We start from the raw sequence: 19,891 nt of genomic DNA on the forward strand, positions 1-19,891 counted from the left end.
CTGTTCCTGTTCCCCAGAGAGGTAACTGGCTTCCTCCCCAGCTGTGAGCAACCTGAGGCCTGATGGTGTCTGTGAGACCCAGAGGGGGTCTGGCACAAACCAGGTATTTGAGAGAGCTTGCGGGATGAGGAGACAAATGGCAGACAGAGACCCCTGACAGCCGGGCAAACTTCTAGTCGGCCCTCTCTGTTCCTGGAGTGAGTGTCGCGAGAGGGGTCAGAAACCTAGGCATTCAGTCCGAACAAACTGTACTTCCTTGCTGTGGCTTCGGGCAAGACACTCCCTCTCTCTCAGCCTCTCTGCAATGAAGAAGGTAATAACTCACGCCCTGCTTACCTCTTAGGCTCGATTGAGAGACACAAAATCACCCAGTAAGCTCTCCAGGACTATGTACCTAGCAATCAGACCTTTGGCCACTGCTGGACAAGCATGGGGGCAGCCAAGGGGAGCCAGCTCCTGGGGCCTCTCCCCATGTGTGAAATGCCAGGATGAAATGAAACAGCCAGAACTCAAGACACTTTCATAGTCAGGGATGTGGGGAAGCCTGGAGCAAGGCATCGGTCTGTCCCCCCGGCCGTGGCCAGCTGCACTCACCTTAAGCTTTTTGACACTGGTGCAGGGATCATTGGAGAAGCTCTCGGTGTCCGAAATCTCAATGTCCTCACCATACAGAACCCCAGTTAGGTCATTCCTCACCTGTTAGCAAAGAGAAATCAGAGGGTGGGTGTGCTGGCAGCCACAGGAAGAGTCTGTTCGGAGGCGTCGTCCTGGGGAAGCAGCTTAACTGGGCTGGTTTTCTCCACCAACAATGCAAAAGGAGTTACTTTTTTTCCCTTCATTATAAACTAGAGGGCCCTGTGAGACCTTGGGGATCCAGCCTGCAAGGGACACACTGGCACAAGGATGCTAGACTGGGAAGGGGCTAGCTAAGGTGGTGCAGAGATTTCCTGGGAGAGAGTCAAGACGAGCGTCCGAATCTCTGGGCTTTCCTGCTGGTGTTTCTCTGTCTCATCACACTGTCACCAAGTCAGACTATTCACATATATCTCTATTTATATTCTGCATTATTTACTTGCAATATCATTTCACTTCTAGGGTGAAGAAACAGCAAGACACTCAGTGCAGAATAAAGAGCAAGGGGGTATAGAACCAGCCTGTGCTGTTACATATAACTACCTATCTGTTGACACAGGATGGCCAACATGGATATGCTTAGAAAGCAGAGATCTGCAAACTCCAGGATTCACTGGGTCCAGCCAGTGTGTGAAGCAGTATGTATGGAAGGATATTAGGGAGTGGTGGGGACAGTGGCAAACTGGAGACCGGGATGTCCCATCTAAGATGGCAGTTGCTCCCATCATGCTGTGCCCCAGAATGCCAGACCGAGTCACTAGACTTTCTGCTTTCAGAGGGAGAGTTCAGAAATCTAGACTTTTTAAAATATAAGATCCTTCCATATTTTAAAACGTTGATACAATTTTGAAATATTAAAAAACAAAAACAAAGTGAGGACTGAACCACAGAAATCTGAAGTTTGTATCTGGCCCGTGGCCACGGCTGAGCACCCTCTGACATAAAGAGTGGAAACAGGACTGTGTGTTTCAGTAAAAACTACCAAGTGCGGGTTGGGGGATCCAGGTTCTAGGTCTGTCACTGATGTGCTTGTGACCGCCGCATCTCTGTGTGACCCTCCCTGTCTCAGGGCTTCAGTTTCCTCTTCCTTAAGAGAAGATGATCCTTACAAGCACTTCTTGTTCACACCCATTAGGATGGCTATTAGCAAAACACAGGAGACAGCGAGCATTGGCGAAAATGAAGAGACACGGAGTGCCTAAAATGGTACAGCCACTGTGGAAAACGGTATGGCAGTCCCTCAAAAAGCAAACACAGATGACTACACGATCCAGCATTCGACTTCTGGGTACATTCTCAAAAGAACTGAAAACAGAGTCTTAAAGATACATCTGTACATCAGCATTCTTCACAAAAGCCAAGCGATGAAAGAAACCCAAGTGTCCATCAATGGATGAAGGGATAAACAAAGGGATAAAGATGTGGTGTATACATGTAGTGGAACATCACCCAGCCTTAGAAAGGAATGAAGAGCTGGGGGGCTCCTGGGGGGCTCAGCTGGTTAAGGGTCTGACTTCGGCTCAGGTCATGACCTCGCGGTTTATGAGTTTGAGTCCCACGTCGGGCTCTGTGCTGGCAGCTCAGAGCCTGGAGCCTGCTTGGGATTCTGTGTCTCCCCCTCTCTCTGCCCCTCCCCTGCTCGCATTCTCTCTCTCTCTCTCTCTCTCTCAAAAATAAGCAAACATTAAAAAAAAAAAAAAGATGAATGATCATGTCCAGGCTTTTAAGGCAAGGCATCGAGGCAGCCAGTGGCTTGGGGTATCTATCTGTGAATAAGAATGTGCATGAAAGCTGTATTTAATTATGGCCAATCAACTATGTTTTAGGCAGTCAGAACTCAAAACAAACAAAACGAAAACACCCTAGAGGTCATCTCATTCTGCCCCTAATTTCACAAATGAGGAAACTGAAGTGTCGCTCCCAGCCCTGTGCTCTCCACATGCTCCCAGGCTGGCTCTTCTGGAGCCTGCCAGCTGTGGACAGTTCTGGAAGCCTGATGAGCCAGAACAGGTCAGAACAGATGGTGGTGCGATCAGCCACCATAATTTTAGCACCAAGAAGTCTGAGCTCAGCTCAAGTATTTATTCTAATGGACCCTTTTAGAGAAAGCAAATGGAGGAAATCAGTAATAAATGGTATTTTTTAAGTAACCAAAGCATGGAAACGAAATAATATCATTGATGTAACTCATAAGGAAAAAAGATCCACACCCTCATGTGTGGGTAGGAGGACCATTCAGTTCACTGGTCAAAGATGTACTACATAAATTTGTAAACGCTTATTTTTCCTTCTGGAACTGCAGGTATCTCTTGTTTAATGGGGCCAATGTCTTTTTGCAGCTTGCTATAAACTGCATTTCTACACAGTGGGTCCTATTTTTCATTCACCTCCATTATAAAAGCAGAAAATACGTTCTTCTGGGAAAAGAATAGCTCTTAATTTCCAAGAAAATAACACACACACACACACACACACACACACACACACACAGTCCAGTATAGTTGGGGTCCCACTGGGGGCCTCATTTGCATGGATGGGTATGGATAGGACAGAGAGGAAGGCTGTCCCATTACCTGGAAGGAAGGGCCAGGACTGCCAGGGGCATGAGCAGGGCCATGAGAAGAACAATCAGGAGGGGTCGAGTCTAAGCTGGAGCCTTGGGGCCAGCCCACAGGGCAGAGGTCACCTAAAGGGAGAACTCTCTCTGCTTCTGGAGCAGTGGATATGAGCTCAGGCTACCAAAGGAGTTCCAAGGACACACAGGAAAACCAGTGGGTCAGAGCCCCAGGACTAAAAAGTCTAAGCTAGGCGTGGAGGCAACAGCTGCTGATTTCCCTCCCCAGCCTCAAGAACTGGTACAGACTGTGAATATGAAGTTGTGCCAGAAAGCATATCCCTAAAGCAGTGGTTCTCAAAATGTGGCCCCTGGACAGTAACACCAGCATCACTGGGAATGTGTTAGAAATGCAAATTCTCAGGCCCCACCCCAGACCTACTGGATCAGAAGCTGTGTCCAGCAATCTGTGTTTACCCAGCCCTCCAGGCAATTCTGATGAATGCTCAAATTTGAAAACCACTGTCCTAAAGGAAGCAGGGTAAGTTTTACAATACTCATTGATCATAGTGAGAGAAACGTTTCCAATGGCTTAGATATTTCCCTCTTGATTAGAAGACCAGAATGTGTTAACTGAGGAAGGCAACTGCCAAGAGAGTGAGCGGGACTGGGAGCCACATTTAGAAGGCCGTCATGTCTAGAATGAAGGACGTGGCAGTTGCTCTCTGTTCTGTCCCTCTGTCCATGTCAGTCCACACCTCAAATGCTGGGCTCAGTTCTGGTCGCCTTTATGAGGGATAAGGACAAAGTGGTTCAGGCTCAATGGAGAGGGGCATGGCTAGGAACCTTCAGGGAGGCCATAGACCCAGGGGGCTGGGGAGGGTACAGGTTACAAGGGATGACAACAATGTCTCCTAAGGGATCCCATGCAGCTTCGGGAATCCAAGATCCAAATCCAAGAATTTTAACATTTAAACTCAGACTTTAAGCTCTAGGATAGTCCATCTTGAAAGAAGTCAAGAGGTAGGCAGAATCAGTGGCTCTGGGGAAAAGCCCAGAGCCGTGGGGACAGTCCCGCTCAGGGTGTGTATGGAGAAAACCCCGTCAGGTCAGATCAGCCGTCTGAACAGCAGGCCCAGTAGGTATACACGCAGTCCCCCTCCCAGCTGGGTCATGGGGCCGTGGGGGAAGGGGTGATAGGGACTCGTCCCTCCAATAAAGCCATCGCAGTGGCCTCGCTCCTCCAACTGACTTGAGGTCTTGAGCCTAAGCACAGTGAGAAGCCGTTACAAGGTTTCGAGGATGGGTGACATGACCAGAACCGTGATTTAGGCTGCCGTGGGGCCAGTGAGGGGCAGAGGCAGTTGGGGAAGAGGAAGGTCAGTGAGACAGCTCCAGTAACCATCCAGGTGAGAGATTCTGGAAGGCTGGAGGTAGAGACACCGGTGGAGGTGAAGTGACCCACCTAGGGGTACACCCGGGGCAACTAATCATCTGTATCAGTCATCTATTGCTGTGTAACAAATTATCCCAAAGCTCGGTGGTTTCAAACAAGACACATTTATTATCTCACACAGTTGCCATGGGCCAGGAATGCAGGAGCACCTTAGCTGGGTGGTTCTGGCTCAGGGTCTTCCATGAGGCTGTAGTCAAGGTATTGGGGCTGCAGTCACCTGAAGACTCTGGACTGCGTATTAGAACTACCTGGGGAGTCTTTAAAAATACTGGTACCCTGGCTACATCCTAAACCAGTTAGAATCTCTGGACTAGCACCCAGGCATCAGCATTTTTAGATGCCTCCAGGCGGTTCCAACATGCAGCTAAAGATGGAAACTGCACACTTTAGGGGGAAAAGCAACAGAACTGTCAGGCTCACAGCTGAGTTGCCCGCCTGCCTGAAAGCCCCCCATGTCACTGTCCCCACTTTCTCCAGGTCCAGGGCACCATCTTCCTTTACAGTTTCCCACACCCCTCTCCTGCCCTCCCCTGCCCCGTCCCATAGTTATGTCTCATTTTACACCCCCAGATCCTTCTATTCCTGGTCCCCAGCGCCACGAGCAGGTCCTGACCATGTCAGAAGCAAGAACGGAAAGAAGGAAAGGGGGAACAAGGCATAAGAGAGAAACAGTAAGTAAAGGCAGAAGAGGAAAGCATCGTATTGTTATAACTGTAAGTTACCACATTCTGACCACATGTCCCAGGCAGTGAAGACTTTGATGGAGGATGTGAAATGCAAAGTGGACGCCATGGAGAGCATCAGAGACTCTAGGACACTTGGCTTCTGTGGCCAGTAGTACCCTGGCTGCCTTCCCTAACGAGGCTGCTGCACCAGCTGAGGAATCATCTAGAAAGGCAGAGATCCAGGTAAAGATGGGGAGAACCAGATCTGCGCCACAGGCACTTTACAACTCTTTGAAAATTCTAATTAGGTTACAAAATGAACTTGAGAGCAAAGCGAGTTCCCAGCTCTCCTATGGAACTGGAGGTAACCTACTTTGTCATTCAAATGCACTCGCTATATATAGCCCTGGATTGTGCCAAAATGTCACTCCTCTTACCTGACTAAAGCGTATAATTATAGATTTACTTCCATTCATTCATGAAATGTGTCTTCATTTGATTAAACAGTTCATTCAAGTAAAATCCATTAAAATATGGAACATGTTAAAATGTGGCTCGTTAGAGGCAGAGGGCACCGCTGTAGTTAAGATGCTAATTAGGATAAACAGGCATTTGAAACACTCAAATCTTTGAATAATTCAGGTCACTTTTACTGGGCCTGGAGCTCCCCAGAAACCGCCATTAATTTAAGCTAATTAAAAAATTAGCCCAGAGACTAGAAGACGAAGGCAGGAAGTGATGGCTGGGTTCAAACTCTGAAGGGCTGTCGTGTGGAAGAGAGGGAGCCTGGTTCTGGGCACCCCCACGGCAGAGGAGGGGACCAACAGGTAAGTGGTTCAAGAAAGCAAACTTTAGCCCAAGGCCAAAAAAACTTCCTAATAATGGAGAAGGCTGCTTTGGTAGATAGTGAGCTCCCCATCATCAGAGGTGTGCAAGGAGAAACTGGTTGGGAAACCAGAGAAGGGAGTTTTCTCTCACCACCAATGCATGTGGTTCTAAGAAAACAAGTGTTTCAAAACTCCACCTGCCCCTACCCTGACTTTTTAAATTTTACAGTTGCCGAAGTAGCCCTCTGCAGCTCTGAAGTTTCTCAAAGACTTGGGGCATACACTTAAGTTCCCATAGAAATTCATACATGTGGTTGTATTTCCACTTTTCCAAACTTGTGAACATTCATTGAGGAAAGTGTTCCTTTTAAATTATTTTTTTAAGTTTATTTATTTGTTTTTGACAGAGAGAGAGAGAGAGAGAGAGAGAGAGAGAGAGAGAGAGAGAGAATCCCAAGCAGACTCTGTGCTATCAGCAACTTGGGGCTCAATCTCATGAACCATGATATTATGACCTGAGGCAAAATCAAGAGTTGGATGCCTAACCAACTGAGCCACCCAGGCACCCCGAAAGAGTTCCTTTTAAAAATTTTTAAAAAATTTTTAAAATGTTTTTATTTATTTTTGAGACAGAGAGACAGAGCAGGAGCAGGGGAGGGGCAGAGAGAGAGGGAGTCACAGAATCTGAAGCAGGCTCCAGGCTCTGAGCTGTCAGCACAGAGTCCGAGGCAGGGCTCGAACCCACGGACTGTGAGATCATGACCTGAGCTGAAGTCAGATGCTTAACCGACTGAACCACCCAGGCGCCCCCGAAAGAGTTCCTTTTAAAAAAACACAGCCATCTAGCTTTCAGATTTCTAGAAATATAAATTCTTAATAAGCTATAACCAGAGTTGAATACAAGTGAAATTTTTTTCACAAGGGCAAGTACACAAGTAAACATGTATTAGCTCTACTGCACACATGTGGCACTTGCACAGGGTAATACCTGGGGGTATATGCACAGCTGTGTCCATGTGAAAACCACATGTGTGTGGGACACCTGCGTGTTCACACTGCAGAGCCAGTGTGACCCCCAAATAGGTATGCCCAAGTCCTAAACAGCAGAATCTGTGAATGTGACCTTATTTGGAAAAAGCATCTTTGCAGATGTAATTAACTTAAGCATCTTGAGATGAGATCATCCTGGACTACCTGGGCGGGCCCTGAATCCCGTGGTAAGTGTCCTTCTAACAGAAAGGCGGAGGAAGATTCCGGACACACAGATATGAGGGAGAAGGCATCTGAAGGCAGAGGCAGATGCTGGAATGATTTGGCCACAGGCTGAGGAACACCTGGAGCCGCCAGAGGCTGGAAAAGGCCAGGAAGGACCCTCCCAGGGAGCATTTAGCGGGAGCAGGGCCCTGGTGACACCTTGATTTTAGACCCTTGGCTCCAGAACTATAAGAGAAGGAATTTCTGTTGCTTTAAGCCACCCTGTTTCTGATGATTTGTTGTGGCAGCCACAGAAACAAATACACCTGGGGCCTCTTAGGACCCGGCCTTTGCGGGTCCAAACCATGATCCCACGCAGCCGCTGGGCTCCCTGTCCTGCCTACGCCTCACATCACAGGTAAGGTTTCCCTCTACTCAACAGCCACTTGTCTGTCCCCAGGAAATAAGTCTTTCTCACTTTCTCAGAGTTACCAAGAGCAGGAAAACAAGAGAAGGACCAGAAGCTGCCGTGTCATGAGATGCGGAGGCCCAGGTGAGGCCATCCGCCCCATGGGCCCCAGTGGAAGGCTCAGCAGTCCAGGCTGCTGACTTTGAGCTGGCTCGCAGAGAGCTGACCATGAGAACTGGGGCTGTCACGTCCGCCTCCTCAACTAACAGGGCAGCCCCATGAGGGAAGGGCTTTGTTTTCTTTTCCAGGGTCCAGTGTGGTGCCCGCATGCAGAAACCGAGGCAGACGAGAGGATGAAGGGGTGCACACAGGAGGCACTGTGTCTGTCCAGCCTTAGAGGCAGAGGGTCAGCACTCCGAGCTCCTTTGAACTTTTATTGTAGAGTTCATTCTGAGAACATTTGAGACGGTCTTACAGGGATGAGCCAAATGCCCAGTGGTTGGCCTGGATGCCTCAGCCTGAAAACAGGAACTGGCCCCAGGACAGTGCTGTGATGCCCTCAGGCCACACCTTGGTGGCCTGAGGGCAGGTAGAGTTCCCTGGGGGCAAGTTCTCTGCTTTCCTCACTATGGCTCAGGGTGTGGGGACCTGTGACCTGAACCTGCCTAACCACTCACATCCAAACCTGCTGGGTGACGTCTGGTCAGCCCACATGGCGGCTGGGAACAGGGACTCCAGCTGGCACGGCTGACCAGTGACAGGCTCCCGGGCCCAAGATGCGCCCAGGACATCTCCTTCCTGCCTTGGAGACACCACCACCATCACTCTGTCACAGCAGTCCTTCAGAGGGAGGGGGAAGAGCCTGCAGGCCATTGTCCTCTGCCCGGTGCCCCACGAGCTCCCCAGGGGCCCACCTTCCAGAACTACACCTTGTAGGGCAGGGGGCACACCCTAGACCAACCTGCACAGGGGTAGGACAGCTGATGCAAGGGAACTAGGATCCTCCGGCTCTCAAGTCCCCATCCAGCCTTCCACAGTTTTAGAAATTCCAAAGAAGCTTAAGTGATACACAGAATAAGAGCCCCTCCCAAAAGATGCACACATCCTCATTCCTGGAATCCTTTACTTTACATGGCAAAGGGCACTTTGCAGATGGGATTAAGTGACGGGTCTTGAAATGGGGAGATCACTTAAGATTATCTAGGTGGGTCCAGGGTAATCACAGGGGTCTTTATAAGGGAAAGTAGGCAGTTACAGAAGGAGACATGGCAACAGAAGCAGGGGTCTGAGAGATGGTCTGATGAAACAGCACTGCTGGCTTTGAAGGTGGAGGATGGGGCCACAAGCCAAGGAGTGAAAGTGGCCTCTAGCAGCTGGAAAAGGCAAGGGAGCGGACCCTCCCCCAGAGCCTCCAGAAGCAACCAGTCTGGCTCACACCTTGATTTTGAACTTCTGAGATTTTTTTTTTTTTTTTTTTTTTAGTTTATTTATTTTTGAGAGAGAGACAGGGAGAGTGAGCAGGGGAGGTGAAGAGAGAGAGAGGGGAAAGAGAGAGAATCCCAAGCAGGCTCTGCACTGTCAGCACAGAGCCTGATGCGGCGCTCAAACTCACAAACCATGAGATGGTGACATGAGACGAAACCAATAGTCGGATGCTTAACCGACTGAGCCACCCAGGCGCCCCTGAACTTCTGAGCTTTGTTACCATAACATAACAAATTGTGGTGATTTGTTACAGTAGAACAGGAAACTCATACGATCAGCTCTGAATTTAAAATTCCACACATCCTCAAACACCTCCTCCTACGGGATGCCTTCCCTCATTCCCAAGCTAGTGGTGACCCCTCCTCTAAACTGCATGGTGCTGTGCAGACCACTCTCTCTAGCTAACCAGAAACTGCCCCGAGAGTCCACACACCCTCCATCTGGGTCCCTCGAGGCCCAGCTCCAGGCTGCCTGAGGATGTGGGACCAGGCCCAAGTCCCCCTCTTGGATCTGCACAAACCCCAGGGCCAGCTGTCTTCCCTTGGACTGCTGCTTCTGCTGCAATGCTAGCCCCGAGAAGTCAGGCTACGCTGAGCTATGGGGGGAATGAAATCAGCCGTCAGAGCCTGGCAGCCTTCCTGTGACAAAGCACCCACTGCTTTAACTGCAGCAGGCTTGTGGGACCAGGCCACTAGTTAGAGAATTACTTGGATATTACTAAAACAGGGATATCCCAGTTAAGACGGGGGATATTAGAGAAACCGTACCTGAGAGCACTGGGGGAAGCGGAAGGCAGAGTCGCTCCCTGGCGTTCAGAGCCCCTCCCCTGCTCCTTGGCACCCCAGGAACCGAAGAGGGGACAGGAGGGGGTTTGCAGGGACAGAAAGTCCCGCCTGCACATCCTGAGAAGCTGTCACTGAGACTAGGGGGCCAGCGTGGCACCTGGGCCCCAGGGGAATGGCCAGGGCCAGTGCAGGAAGCCACCAGGAAGTGGCTTTCGGCTCCCTCAGAGGAGAACTTTCTAACAAGGATAGAAGGAACTTCCGCAGCGGGAGAGTGAGCTCCCCCTTGCTGCTGGTATGCAAGCAGAGGTGGGGTTGCTATAGGAGATAGTCAGGCCTCAGATGGAGGGGTGGGAGGGAGGGCTAGAACCCTGAGGAATGTCTCAGATTCTTGAGCCTCTACTCCAGTTACAAGGACCGTGTTGGGGCCTCTCCAGGTATCCATGAGGGACACAAAGCAAGCAATCAAGACGTTTGGGAGAGAGGAGAAGTCAGAGCTGGGCACATCCAAGGGGTGGGACATCGAGATCAGAAGGTGACAACAAGGAGGACGTGGCACACGTCTGAGATGTACTTCACCTTCTGGCCCCAAGGTCACTGCAAAGGGAGCCTCTGTCCAGCAGGCAGAGCTGGCCCGTCACCCTCAAGCCCACTCCCCACAACTCTCACACATTAACCCAGCAGTCCTCACTGGACAGCAGGGAAAACTAAGGTCTGGAGAGGGGTAGGGGCTTGCCTATCACACGGCCATCTAGGGACAGAGTTGGATTCAGACCCAATTTCCTGCCTTCCAGATAGATGCTGCCCAAAGCCGTGTCTTTAACAGCAGCAACAGAACAGTAACCCCACAGAGAGCCACCAGCTGCCGCCCTTCCAGGTCCCTTTCCCCTGCGAGACGACAGCTGCTTGAGGGCAGTGCCCAGCCGAGTTCCTTGAGTTCCAGCCCGTAGCATGGGGCTCAGCCCAGAGCAGCTGCCAGAACTAGAAATCTCCCTGACCTGACATCAACCACAGTCGGGTCTGGAGTTTTTAAGAGCAGTGGCTCCAAGCCTGCTTGTGCACGGCACCTCTCTTCGGCAGCTTTGTAGAAATACAGATTCCCGGGCCCTGCCCAAGAGATTCTAACTCTGGTGTGAGAGGAGGGGAGGGAGACAGGAATGTGCTTGTATAAAGCACCCTGGGGTCTTCATTACACATTTGGGGACTACTGGCCAAGGGATGCCCTTTCAGCTGTCCTCGTCTTACCGGCCTGCTAGTCTAGACTCCTTCGTTCCCAAGGGTCCTATAACTATGTGCTGCCAGAACCTTCCATTCTCTCGGCTGCTGGGAGGGTTGGCTACTGACAGCTCGCAGCTATGTGTCTCTCGGGGATCGGCCTGTGACTAAAAGGGGCAGCCTTGTCCAAGATCACACCCCTGCCCAGGGCAGCCCACACCAGTGACCGGCCCGCCTTCATGCCTGATTGGGGACATCTCTGAAGGGCCATCTTAGCTGCAGAGCTCTCCCTGGGCTCCACCCAGGCCTCTGTTACAATGGCATTTTGTGTCAACTTCACTGTCCACCGCTCTCCTTCCTGTGGGTGCTCCCCGGGAAACCTCCTGAAGGTCTTGAGTCCCTTTCCTGGGGAACCTGACCCTGGCTGGGCTCACCCAAACCAGCGCTTTGTCCCCAGTCCTTGGACGACCAGCCTGTGCCCAGAGCTCACGGCAGCTGGAGAAATGCAGTTCTCCATTTCTTTGGGGTTCTCCTGCGGTAGGACCCTCGTGCTGGCTCCGACCGCTTATGACCTTTGGATTCACATGGCAAAGTGACTTCTACACTCCACTGGAAGTCTGACAAAAGGAGGGGAGTGACACAACTACGCATATTCCCAACACACTGATCCCACTAGTGTAGCTGCTCGAGTTGGCTGCCTGCACCCACCCCCTCAAGCCGGTCTCTGCTACTCTGTTTCTGGAATCTGACTTCTGTGGATATGTCACTTAAGCCCCCATGTCCTCTGACTTCCAGATGGGCTCAGCCAATGGGAGGCCCCAGCGGAAGTGGGAGGGGGGATGAGAGAACTCGAGGTATCTCTCCCCACCGGCCCCCGGGAAGCGGCCCCTTCTCCTGCCCCCTCTCCTTTGTCCTCCGGGGCACATGGGGGTCATGAGGCTCTGGTGCTGTGTTAGCACTGGTTACTTCCTCTAAAGGAAACTTTCTTCACCTCAACCCTCTGATTATGCCATCTGTTTCCTGCTAGGCCCTTCACCGATACAACAGGTCTTTTACGTAGAAGTCTAGAAGTCGTTGGTATCGACAATTTTGTATCCTGATTTTTTTCACCTCACATTTTATCATATACCCTTATAATTCATTTTTACCACCAAGCACATGCACTAATCACTTTAAGTTCTTGCCCTCTGCCGTCTTCTGTCAAAGGCCTGCTTGCAGTTTAAGCCGCACTGCAAATGGCCCTTCCTCCACGAAGTCCTTCTGGGTTTTCCAACGAGCTGCTCCAGAATGTTCCTCCCTCCCAGGTCCATGCGTTCCTGCGCTACTCTGGAAGAACTGGAAATTCTTTGGGTCATCCACACCCCCACAACAGCACACAGCACGAGGTCTCCTTTGACCTAGTGGAGGTGGCCAGGGGAGAAGGTCAGCCTCACGGGCCGATGGAAAGGAGCTAGGATCAACAGCTCCTCCAAGGTCAGGAAAGACAGTCTGCCCTTGCCCTGGCCCGGAGCCCGGGGAGCCAGCCCCAGCCTGTAGAGGTGCTGAGTGTGTGTCCTGGGAGGGAGCTGGCGGGTCAGGTGAGCCGACTGTGTCCTGGGATGGACGCTGCATTAAAGTGCTGAGCAGGCCAACAGCCTGGGAGTGGGGCCTGAAGCTGTGCTAAGCTAAGCGGTTTTATAATGTGTCTTCCTAGAAGCAGTATCCAGAGACTCCGGGGAAAGGTATTCACTCTGCACTGTGCAAGGGGAATTTTCCAAAGGGGACCAGAATCCGGAGGCACTGTGGTTATAGCTATTGTCATGGCCTATTATCCTGTCCATCTGCCCCTGGGCTGAGAGCTCCGAGAGAGCCTGAGGCCCTGAGTGCCTGTCAGGTCCCAGCACAATGGCCTGGCTCAGTCAACACTGGCTGAATGAGACCAACAGTGTCCTGTCCCCATTTATCTACCAGAGGTGAGCGTCACTTTCGCCTGCTTCCTGGCGTTCCGAGGAGGGGAAACATCTGTGTTTCATATGTATCAGAAGGTATCAGAAAAGATGAAGCGTTCTTAGACAAAAATGCCAGAATGTTCCAGAAAGGAAGCCACAGAGAAAAAGTGGAGACTGCTGAACATCTGGGTTAGTGAGAAAGGTAACAGTGATAGCTCACGTTTACTGAGCGTCCCAACTATGCAGGGCTCCCAACACATGTCACCTTACTCCTCTTGACCACTGGGTATAAGCTCAGAAGGTATAATTCTGACCAGTTTATGGGTAAGTAAAATGAGATTCAGAGATGTTGAGTCACTTGCCCAAGGTCACACACCTAGGAAGTAGCGAACCAGGTATTTAACTTTTCAGGTCTCTTTCCACAGCCCATGTTGTAAACCGGGGCTGGGGAAACTTGATCTGTAAAAGGCCAGACAATAAGTACTGTAGGTTCTGCGGGCCACAAAGTCTCTGTCACAACTGCCCGACTCTGTTTTTACATTGCAAAAGCGACCCCGGACAATGTGCAAACGAATGGCTATGGCTGTGTTCCAATAAAACTTTATTTAGAAAAACAGAGAGCTGGATTTGTGGCCCATGGGCCCACAGGTGCAGACCCGCTGCTCTAAACCTACAAGAAGCCCGTGGTTCTATTTTCCCCTTTAGGGAGGAGGTTGGGAGAGAGGCAGGAGCACATGCGGTGTCAGGTGGCTCCAGACTGGAACGCGGGCTACGCCCCCACTGGGAGCAAGGAGACTCTCGGCGAGCTTCTCTTATCTGTGAGAGGGGCATAACCACAACTATCTGGACACCGTTAGGAAGGTCAAGAGAAGCTAATGAGTGCTCAGGTCCACCACGGCTGAGGTTCAGTGAATGGCTGTCCTTATTATTAGAGGCAACAGAGTCAAGAAAGGGAGGCTGGAGCAAACATGAGGGGAGGCTGGAGAAGGGCAGAAAGGGCCGCTGGTGCCGCTGAGACTAACCTCCATGGGTGTGTATCCTCGTGAAGGCTGGCTTCGGGCTTTCTGCAGGAGATGTTATTCTGTGCCCCATGGAACCCCAAAGGGAATTCACAGGCACCGCGGTAGGAGGAATCTTCTTGCCATCCCCGGAAGGAGCAGATGTGTGGTGCTTGGTGACTTCCCATGAAGGGTAGGGAGGCAGCTGTTCACAGACTTGATATGGCAAATTGTGTGATGTGCTGTCTTCCTGGGGCGGGCAGCCAAGCAGTGATGGGTGGGGGGGCTCTGCAACCCCTTCCCTCCCCGCCACCGGCTTCCCACGGCTGCTGATTCACGCGGGAGGGCCTGGGCGTGCCAGAAGGAGTCTGAAATGGCTCTCTAGTGAAACGCAAGGCTTTGGAAGGAGCCGGTGGACTTGGGGGCAGAGGGACGGTTTCTTCTCTGTTTCCACTTGAAGGTCATAACTTTGGCAGAGAAAGGAGGATGTGGGGAAATTCCATCAATACTGCTGAAAGCCAGGATGTGGCTTATGATGCCAGATGCCGAGCCCCTGGCAAGGAGCGGCGCTCACAGCCCCGAGACTGGCAGTACCACGTTTGACAGAATCCCTCATCTGATTGAAAGGATGCTCCCAACACCTGAGAGGCAGAGGAACAGTGCCCAGGAGAAACGACGGAGCCAGATGTGATGGGGCCCGGTATGTTTGAGATGCTTAGAGGGGACCACAGAAAATGAAATGCTCAGGAGTTGCCAGATATCTCTACGCCCAAGGACAAAGTATGGGTAACAATGTTAACTATGAAACTTTTGGGGAAGATGGTAGGGCTGAGCACAGATGTCCAACTCCCACCTAAGCTACCTCCTTCTGAAAGTGACAGAAAGGACCAAGGGAGTCTAAAAATAGGGGGGAATCTGCTTCAGCATTGGAGAATAGGAAAGAGTGCCATCAATATGCCACCAGCTTTGAGGAATTTCTGCTAGGTACAGTGCCAGTGGAACCAGATTGAAGGTTGACTCATAGCTTTCCTTCCTGAGAAAGGGAGGGTGGCCGCGCTCACAGGACCATCCTCATAGCCTCTGAGGATGAGTGAATGAGAGCGGAGGAGAGGCTGGGTCACAGGAGGGGTGCAGAGCCCACGCCGGGGAGCCCATCTCTCATGGCAGCCCTAGGGCCTTCTGGAGTGGCTGGGCCATTAGCTCCAAGAACCAACAAGCGAAGCCCATTCAAGCCCAGCTTCCCAATGATAGATAGGCCTGGGTATCTCCCACACATGGCAGGCAGGGGAACAAGGGACAGGCCAGGAGGAACAGCACACATCTGGAGCGGCAGTGCCAACAAACTAAAAAAGCAACACCCACAGCACAGAATGTACTCCCCCCCTGCCCCCCGCCGCCTCATCTCCAACCTCCACCCTCGGGCTGCTGGTCCCTGGCTGGTAATGTGAAATTTCATCCAGTCTTCCAGATTAATACCTGAGATAAGGAATCTGATAGCATCTACGTCAGACGATTAGGGGGCCCCAGGATAACTAACCCAGCTATAAGAAAATACCAGGTCCAGGGAAGACCTAAAATACACGTGGAGCCTATGAACACTTCCTGAAACAGAAAGGGAGCAAACAAAGAATGCTCACACAGGAAGAACATTGCCTCTAAAAGGATTTGCTCTGGGAACTTGAAGTAAATTGTGGCTGTCTTGTACTTCAAGGAGATCATTAAAACCTGGTCTCTCAGATGTAAGAAGTGGAATATGCAATAAAAAACAGATTAAAACTAAAAGAAAGCTGGCAGAGTTAAGAGAATAATGATGGGAAGTGAATAAGGTTATGAGAATTTTAAGAAACATTGGAAGCAGGAAAGAGCAGAACCTCACTGCAGAAAACCGATGGGTGCTGTTGGGGGGACAAAGGTGAGGTGTCCTCTCAGAACACAGAGAATAGGGACTGAGATAAAAATGACCAGAGAGAACAGAATAATATGGTAAACAAATGACAGAGACTCACTTGGGAATTACTAGTTTCTCTAAAAGTGATACCAGAACAAAACAGCAATAATTAAAGATATAATAGAAGAAAACTGCCATCTGAACACTCAATTCTTCAAATAAAAATGGTAATCGCATTTTAGACAAGACAAATCGCATTTTAGACAAGACAACACTCGACATGTGCTGTATTTTCTTTTTTGATTCCAAGGATTGGGAAAGAATCCTACAAGCATCCAGCATGTTTGGTGGGGAGGGGAGGGTTGGAAGAAAAATTAAGACTTGTCTACAAAAGAATCAAATCAGATTGCATTCAGACTTCATCACAACATTGATGTAATGCCTAGAGAGGTTTGAGGAAGAAGATTATGATCATAAAAATCTACATCTCATAGAAGAAGCAACAGAGAGAAACTGATCTGTGGAAAAGCATGGTGGGTACAAAGCCCACACAGTCTTCCAGAAGAAGATGACTCATGCCATGGAAGACACACCAGAATACCCAACTTGTGAAAGATCCATCAACAGAGACTGAAGCCTTATAAATATGGATCTGAATCTTAAAATCATAGCTACTATAATATAGTTTTAAAATTAAATTGGTATCTTGGGGCACCTGGGTGGCTCAGTGGGTTAAGCATCCGACTTCGACTCAGGTCATGATCTCATGGTTTGTGAGTTCGGGCCCCACGTTGAGCTCTGTGTGTTGACAGCTCAGAGCCTGGAGCCTGCTTCAGATTCTGTGTCTCCCTCTCTCTCTGCCCCTCCCCCAACTCATGCTCTGTCACTCTTCTCTCTCTCTCTCAAAAGTGAATAAATATTAAAAATTTTTTAAAAATAAAATAAAATTTATATCTCAAATAACAACTGAAAAAGAATATCTGCAATGTAAAGAATAAAGTCAAATAAAAACTCAGATTATAATAATACAAAATTAGAGGTGATGAAGGATGGGCCACAAACAAAAGTGCTAATATTTCTGTAGCATCTTTATGTTATATTGCATCTTTATGTTTTAGATTATCTTTTATGTACTTAGATAAATAGAAACCTAATATTTTAAACTGAAAGTGCAATTATAGAGCAGTCTCCTTAGAACGAGGATGGCATACTATTTAGCTAAATGTATAGGATTTGGTCAAAGCTGTAACCAAAGACAAATACATTAGCTTAAATACATTTGACAGCAACTAAAAAAGAATAAAAAATAAATGTGCAAATCAGAAAGTTAAAAAGGACGGCAGAGGCGCCTGGGTGGCTCAGTCGGTTAAGCATCTGACTTTGGCTCAGGTCATGATCTCACCATTCATGAGTTCTGCCAGCTCGGAGCCTGGAGCCTGGAGCCTGCTTCAGATTCTGTGTCTCCCTCTCTCTCTCTGCCCCTCCCCTGCTCACGCTCTGTCTCTCTCCCTGTCTCTCCCTCAAAAATAAATAAACGTTAAAATAATAAAAGGATGGCAAAATAAGTGAACTTAAAGTAGGAAGGTATTCATAAAGATAAAAGCAGAAACAAATAAATTAGTAGTTAAATAAAAGTGGAGCCAATGAAAATCCAGGTGATGGTTCTTTGGATTAAAAACAAGACAATGGGATCTTTCACTAAAGATTTAACTTGTGAGGTTTTTGTTTGTTTGTTTGTTTGTTTTGTTTTCTTTTGCTGTATGTTCTTTAGTGAGAGAACTATCTGGAGAATTTGTTTATCTCTGGTAGGAGGAATAATCTTTAAAGGAGGGGGGGCAAATGGATCCCCCAGAAGCAACCAAGGTGTCTGCTTCAAGGAGGTCTCTACTCTGCTGCAAAAGAGAACAGGACCATTTAGGGGCAAGTTGCTAAAAGAAACCCTCTCTGACTCTTGGTGATGTAGCTATCTGAGAAGAAAAAGCCAAGAGAGGTTCTGGATCGATGGGAGGAAAATGAGCAAATCACTCCTGACGAAGTGTTCTTGCATCCTGGGAGGGGCTCCACATGGAAGTGAAAAAGCCGTTGGTGGAAAGTTGCAACCTGGGAACCTAGTGAGGAGCGAAAGGATGCCCAGAAGTTTGTCCAGGGACCTGGACCAATGGCGGTAACCAGTCTGACCAGTGTCAACAGCAAATGGCAGCAGGAAGCAAGGGCTGCAGAATGCAGGATTTCCCGGCTTGGTGATGGAAAGACCACCGGTGTTATTGGCCACACCGGAAGAGGACGAAGCTTTAAACGTGAGACGCTAACCCAGGCAAATCTGGTGACAGATGGTATACTTGATCCAGGTTCAGTATAATTTGGAAAAATAAGAAACATGACCATTTTTTGCATGCTGAATTTAAGATGTTAATATCAGTTAAATCAATAAAAAAGCAAAGTAGCTAGTTCAATCAGCGGAAAAGTGGGGAAACATCTGTAATGAGAAAGAGCATATGAAAAAAGACACAAATTAAAAATAATGGTACTCAAATATATGCTCATAAATTTGAAAATCTCAAAAAAAATGGACTGTTTTCTGTAAAATGCGAGTTACTAAAATTCACACAAGAAGTATAAACCTGATCAAGAAGGACGGCAGAAGCCACAAAGACAACTTGTAGGAAGGATGAGGTGGGGGGCATAGAATCCTGGATGGTTTCGTAGATTCATCTTTTGATTTTCAAGGAGCAGCTAATTTGTATATTTTATAAACTATTCCAGGGCATCTAAAAAGACTAAAATCTTTCTACTACTTACTGTAAAACTAGAATAACTCTGTCAACTAAACTTGGTTAAAGATGACACCATCAGAGTAAAAGATAAACTATTCCACACGTACTTACAGAAAAAAAAAAACCTAAGAAATTAAATTGGTTAAAAGAATAATGCAGCATAACAAAGGCAGGTTTATTTCAGGAATGCTAACATGGTTTAATGTAACTGTGAATTCTAGATCCATTTATCCAGCTACCTAGTCAACCTCTCCATCTGGATATCCAACAGGCATTAAATTTAACTGTTGAGTTTCTCTCTAAAACTTGCTCCTTTGCATTCTTCCTCAAGTTAATAAATAACTCATTCCTTCCAGTTGCTTGTATTGAATACTTGGAACCATCCTCGATGCCTCACTCTTTTCACACCACACATACATTCCATCAAGAAATCTACTTTATCAGCTCTACCGCCAAAAACGATGCAGAATTTGATTGGTTTTCATTATCTAGTCCAAGTCACCACCTTCCACTCAGCAGCCCTGGTGATACTTTTAAAGTGAAAGAGATCAAATCTTTCTTTTTAACAACTCTCCAGTAGTCCAGAAATAAATCCCATACTACTATGACCAACTGATTTGCAGGAAGGGTGGCAAGACCACTTAATGGAGAAACATTAGTCTTTTCAACAAAGAGTGCAAAGACAACTGGATAGCTTCATTATAAACGATGAAGTCGGACCCTTACCTCACACCACATACAAAAATTAACTCAAAATGTCCAAAAGACCTGAATGTAAAAGCTAAAACTATAACACTCATAGAAGGAAACATAGGTTTGGGGCACCTGGGTGGCTCAGTCGATTAAGCGTCTGACTTCAACTCAGGTCATAATCTCACGGTTCGTGAGTTTGAGCTCCACATCGGGCTCTGTGCTGACAGCTCAGGGCCTGGAGCCTGCTTCAGATTCTGTGTCTCCCTCTCTCTCTGCCCCTCCCCTACTCGCACTCTGTCTCTCTCTCTCAAAAATAAATAATAAACATCAAAAAAAATTTAAGAAGCAAACAGAGGTTTAAATCTTCATGATGTTGGAGTAGACAATGGT

The 19,891-nt window shown here is 48.7% G+C and overlaps 1 protein-coding gene across 1 annotated transcript in view; it reads right to left on the minus strand.

Moving 5' to 3' along the window:
• The window catches only part of GABBR2 (gamma-aminobutyric acid type B receptor subunit 2), a 349,708-nt gene that overhangs the window by 173,914 nt on the left and 155,903 nt on the right, over window positions 1–19,891 (minus strand). Inside the window, exon 4 of the mRNA XM_019454378.2 lies at window positions 595–696. Within this exon, the coding sequence (XP_019309923.1) occupies window positions 595–696 (102 nt within the window). The remainder of the gene's footprint in view (window positions 1–594; window positions 697–19,891) is intronic.

This window comes from Panthera pardus, unplaced genomic scaffold (genome assembly GCF_024362965.1).
Source record: "Panthera pardus isolate Hobbes unplaced genomic scaffold, ASM2436296v1 HiC_scaffold_20, whole genome shotgun sequence".
Classification (NCBI taxonomy): Eukaryota; Metazoa; Chordata; class Mammalia; order Carnivora; family Felidae; genus Panthera; species Panthera pardus.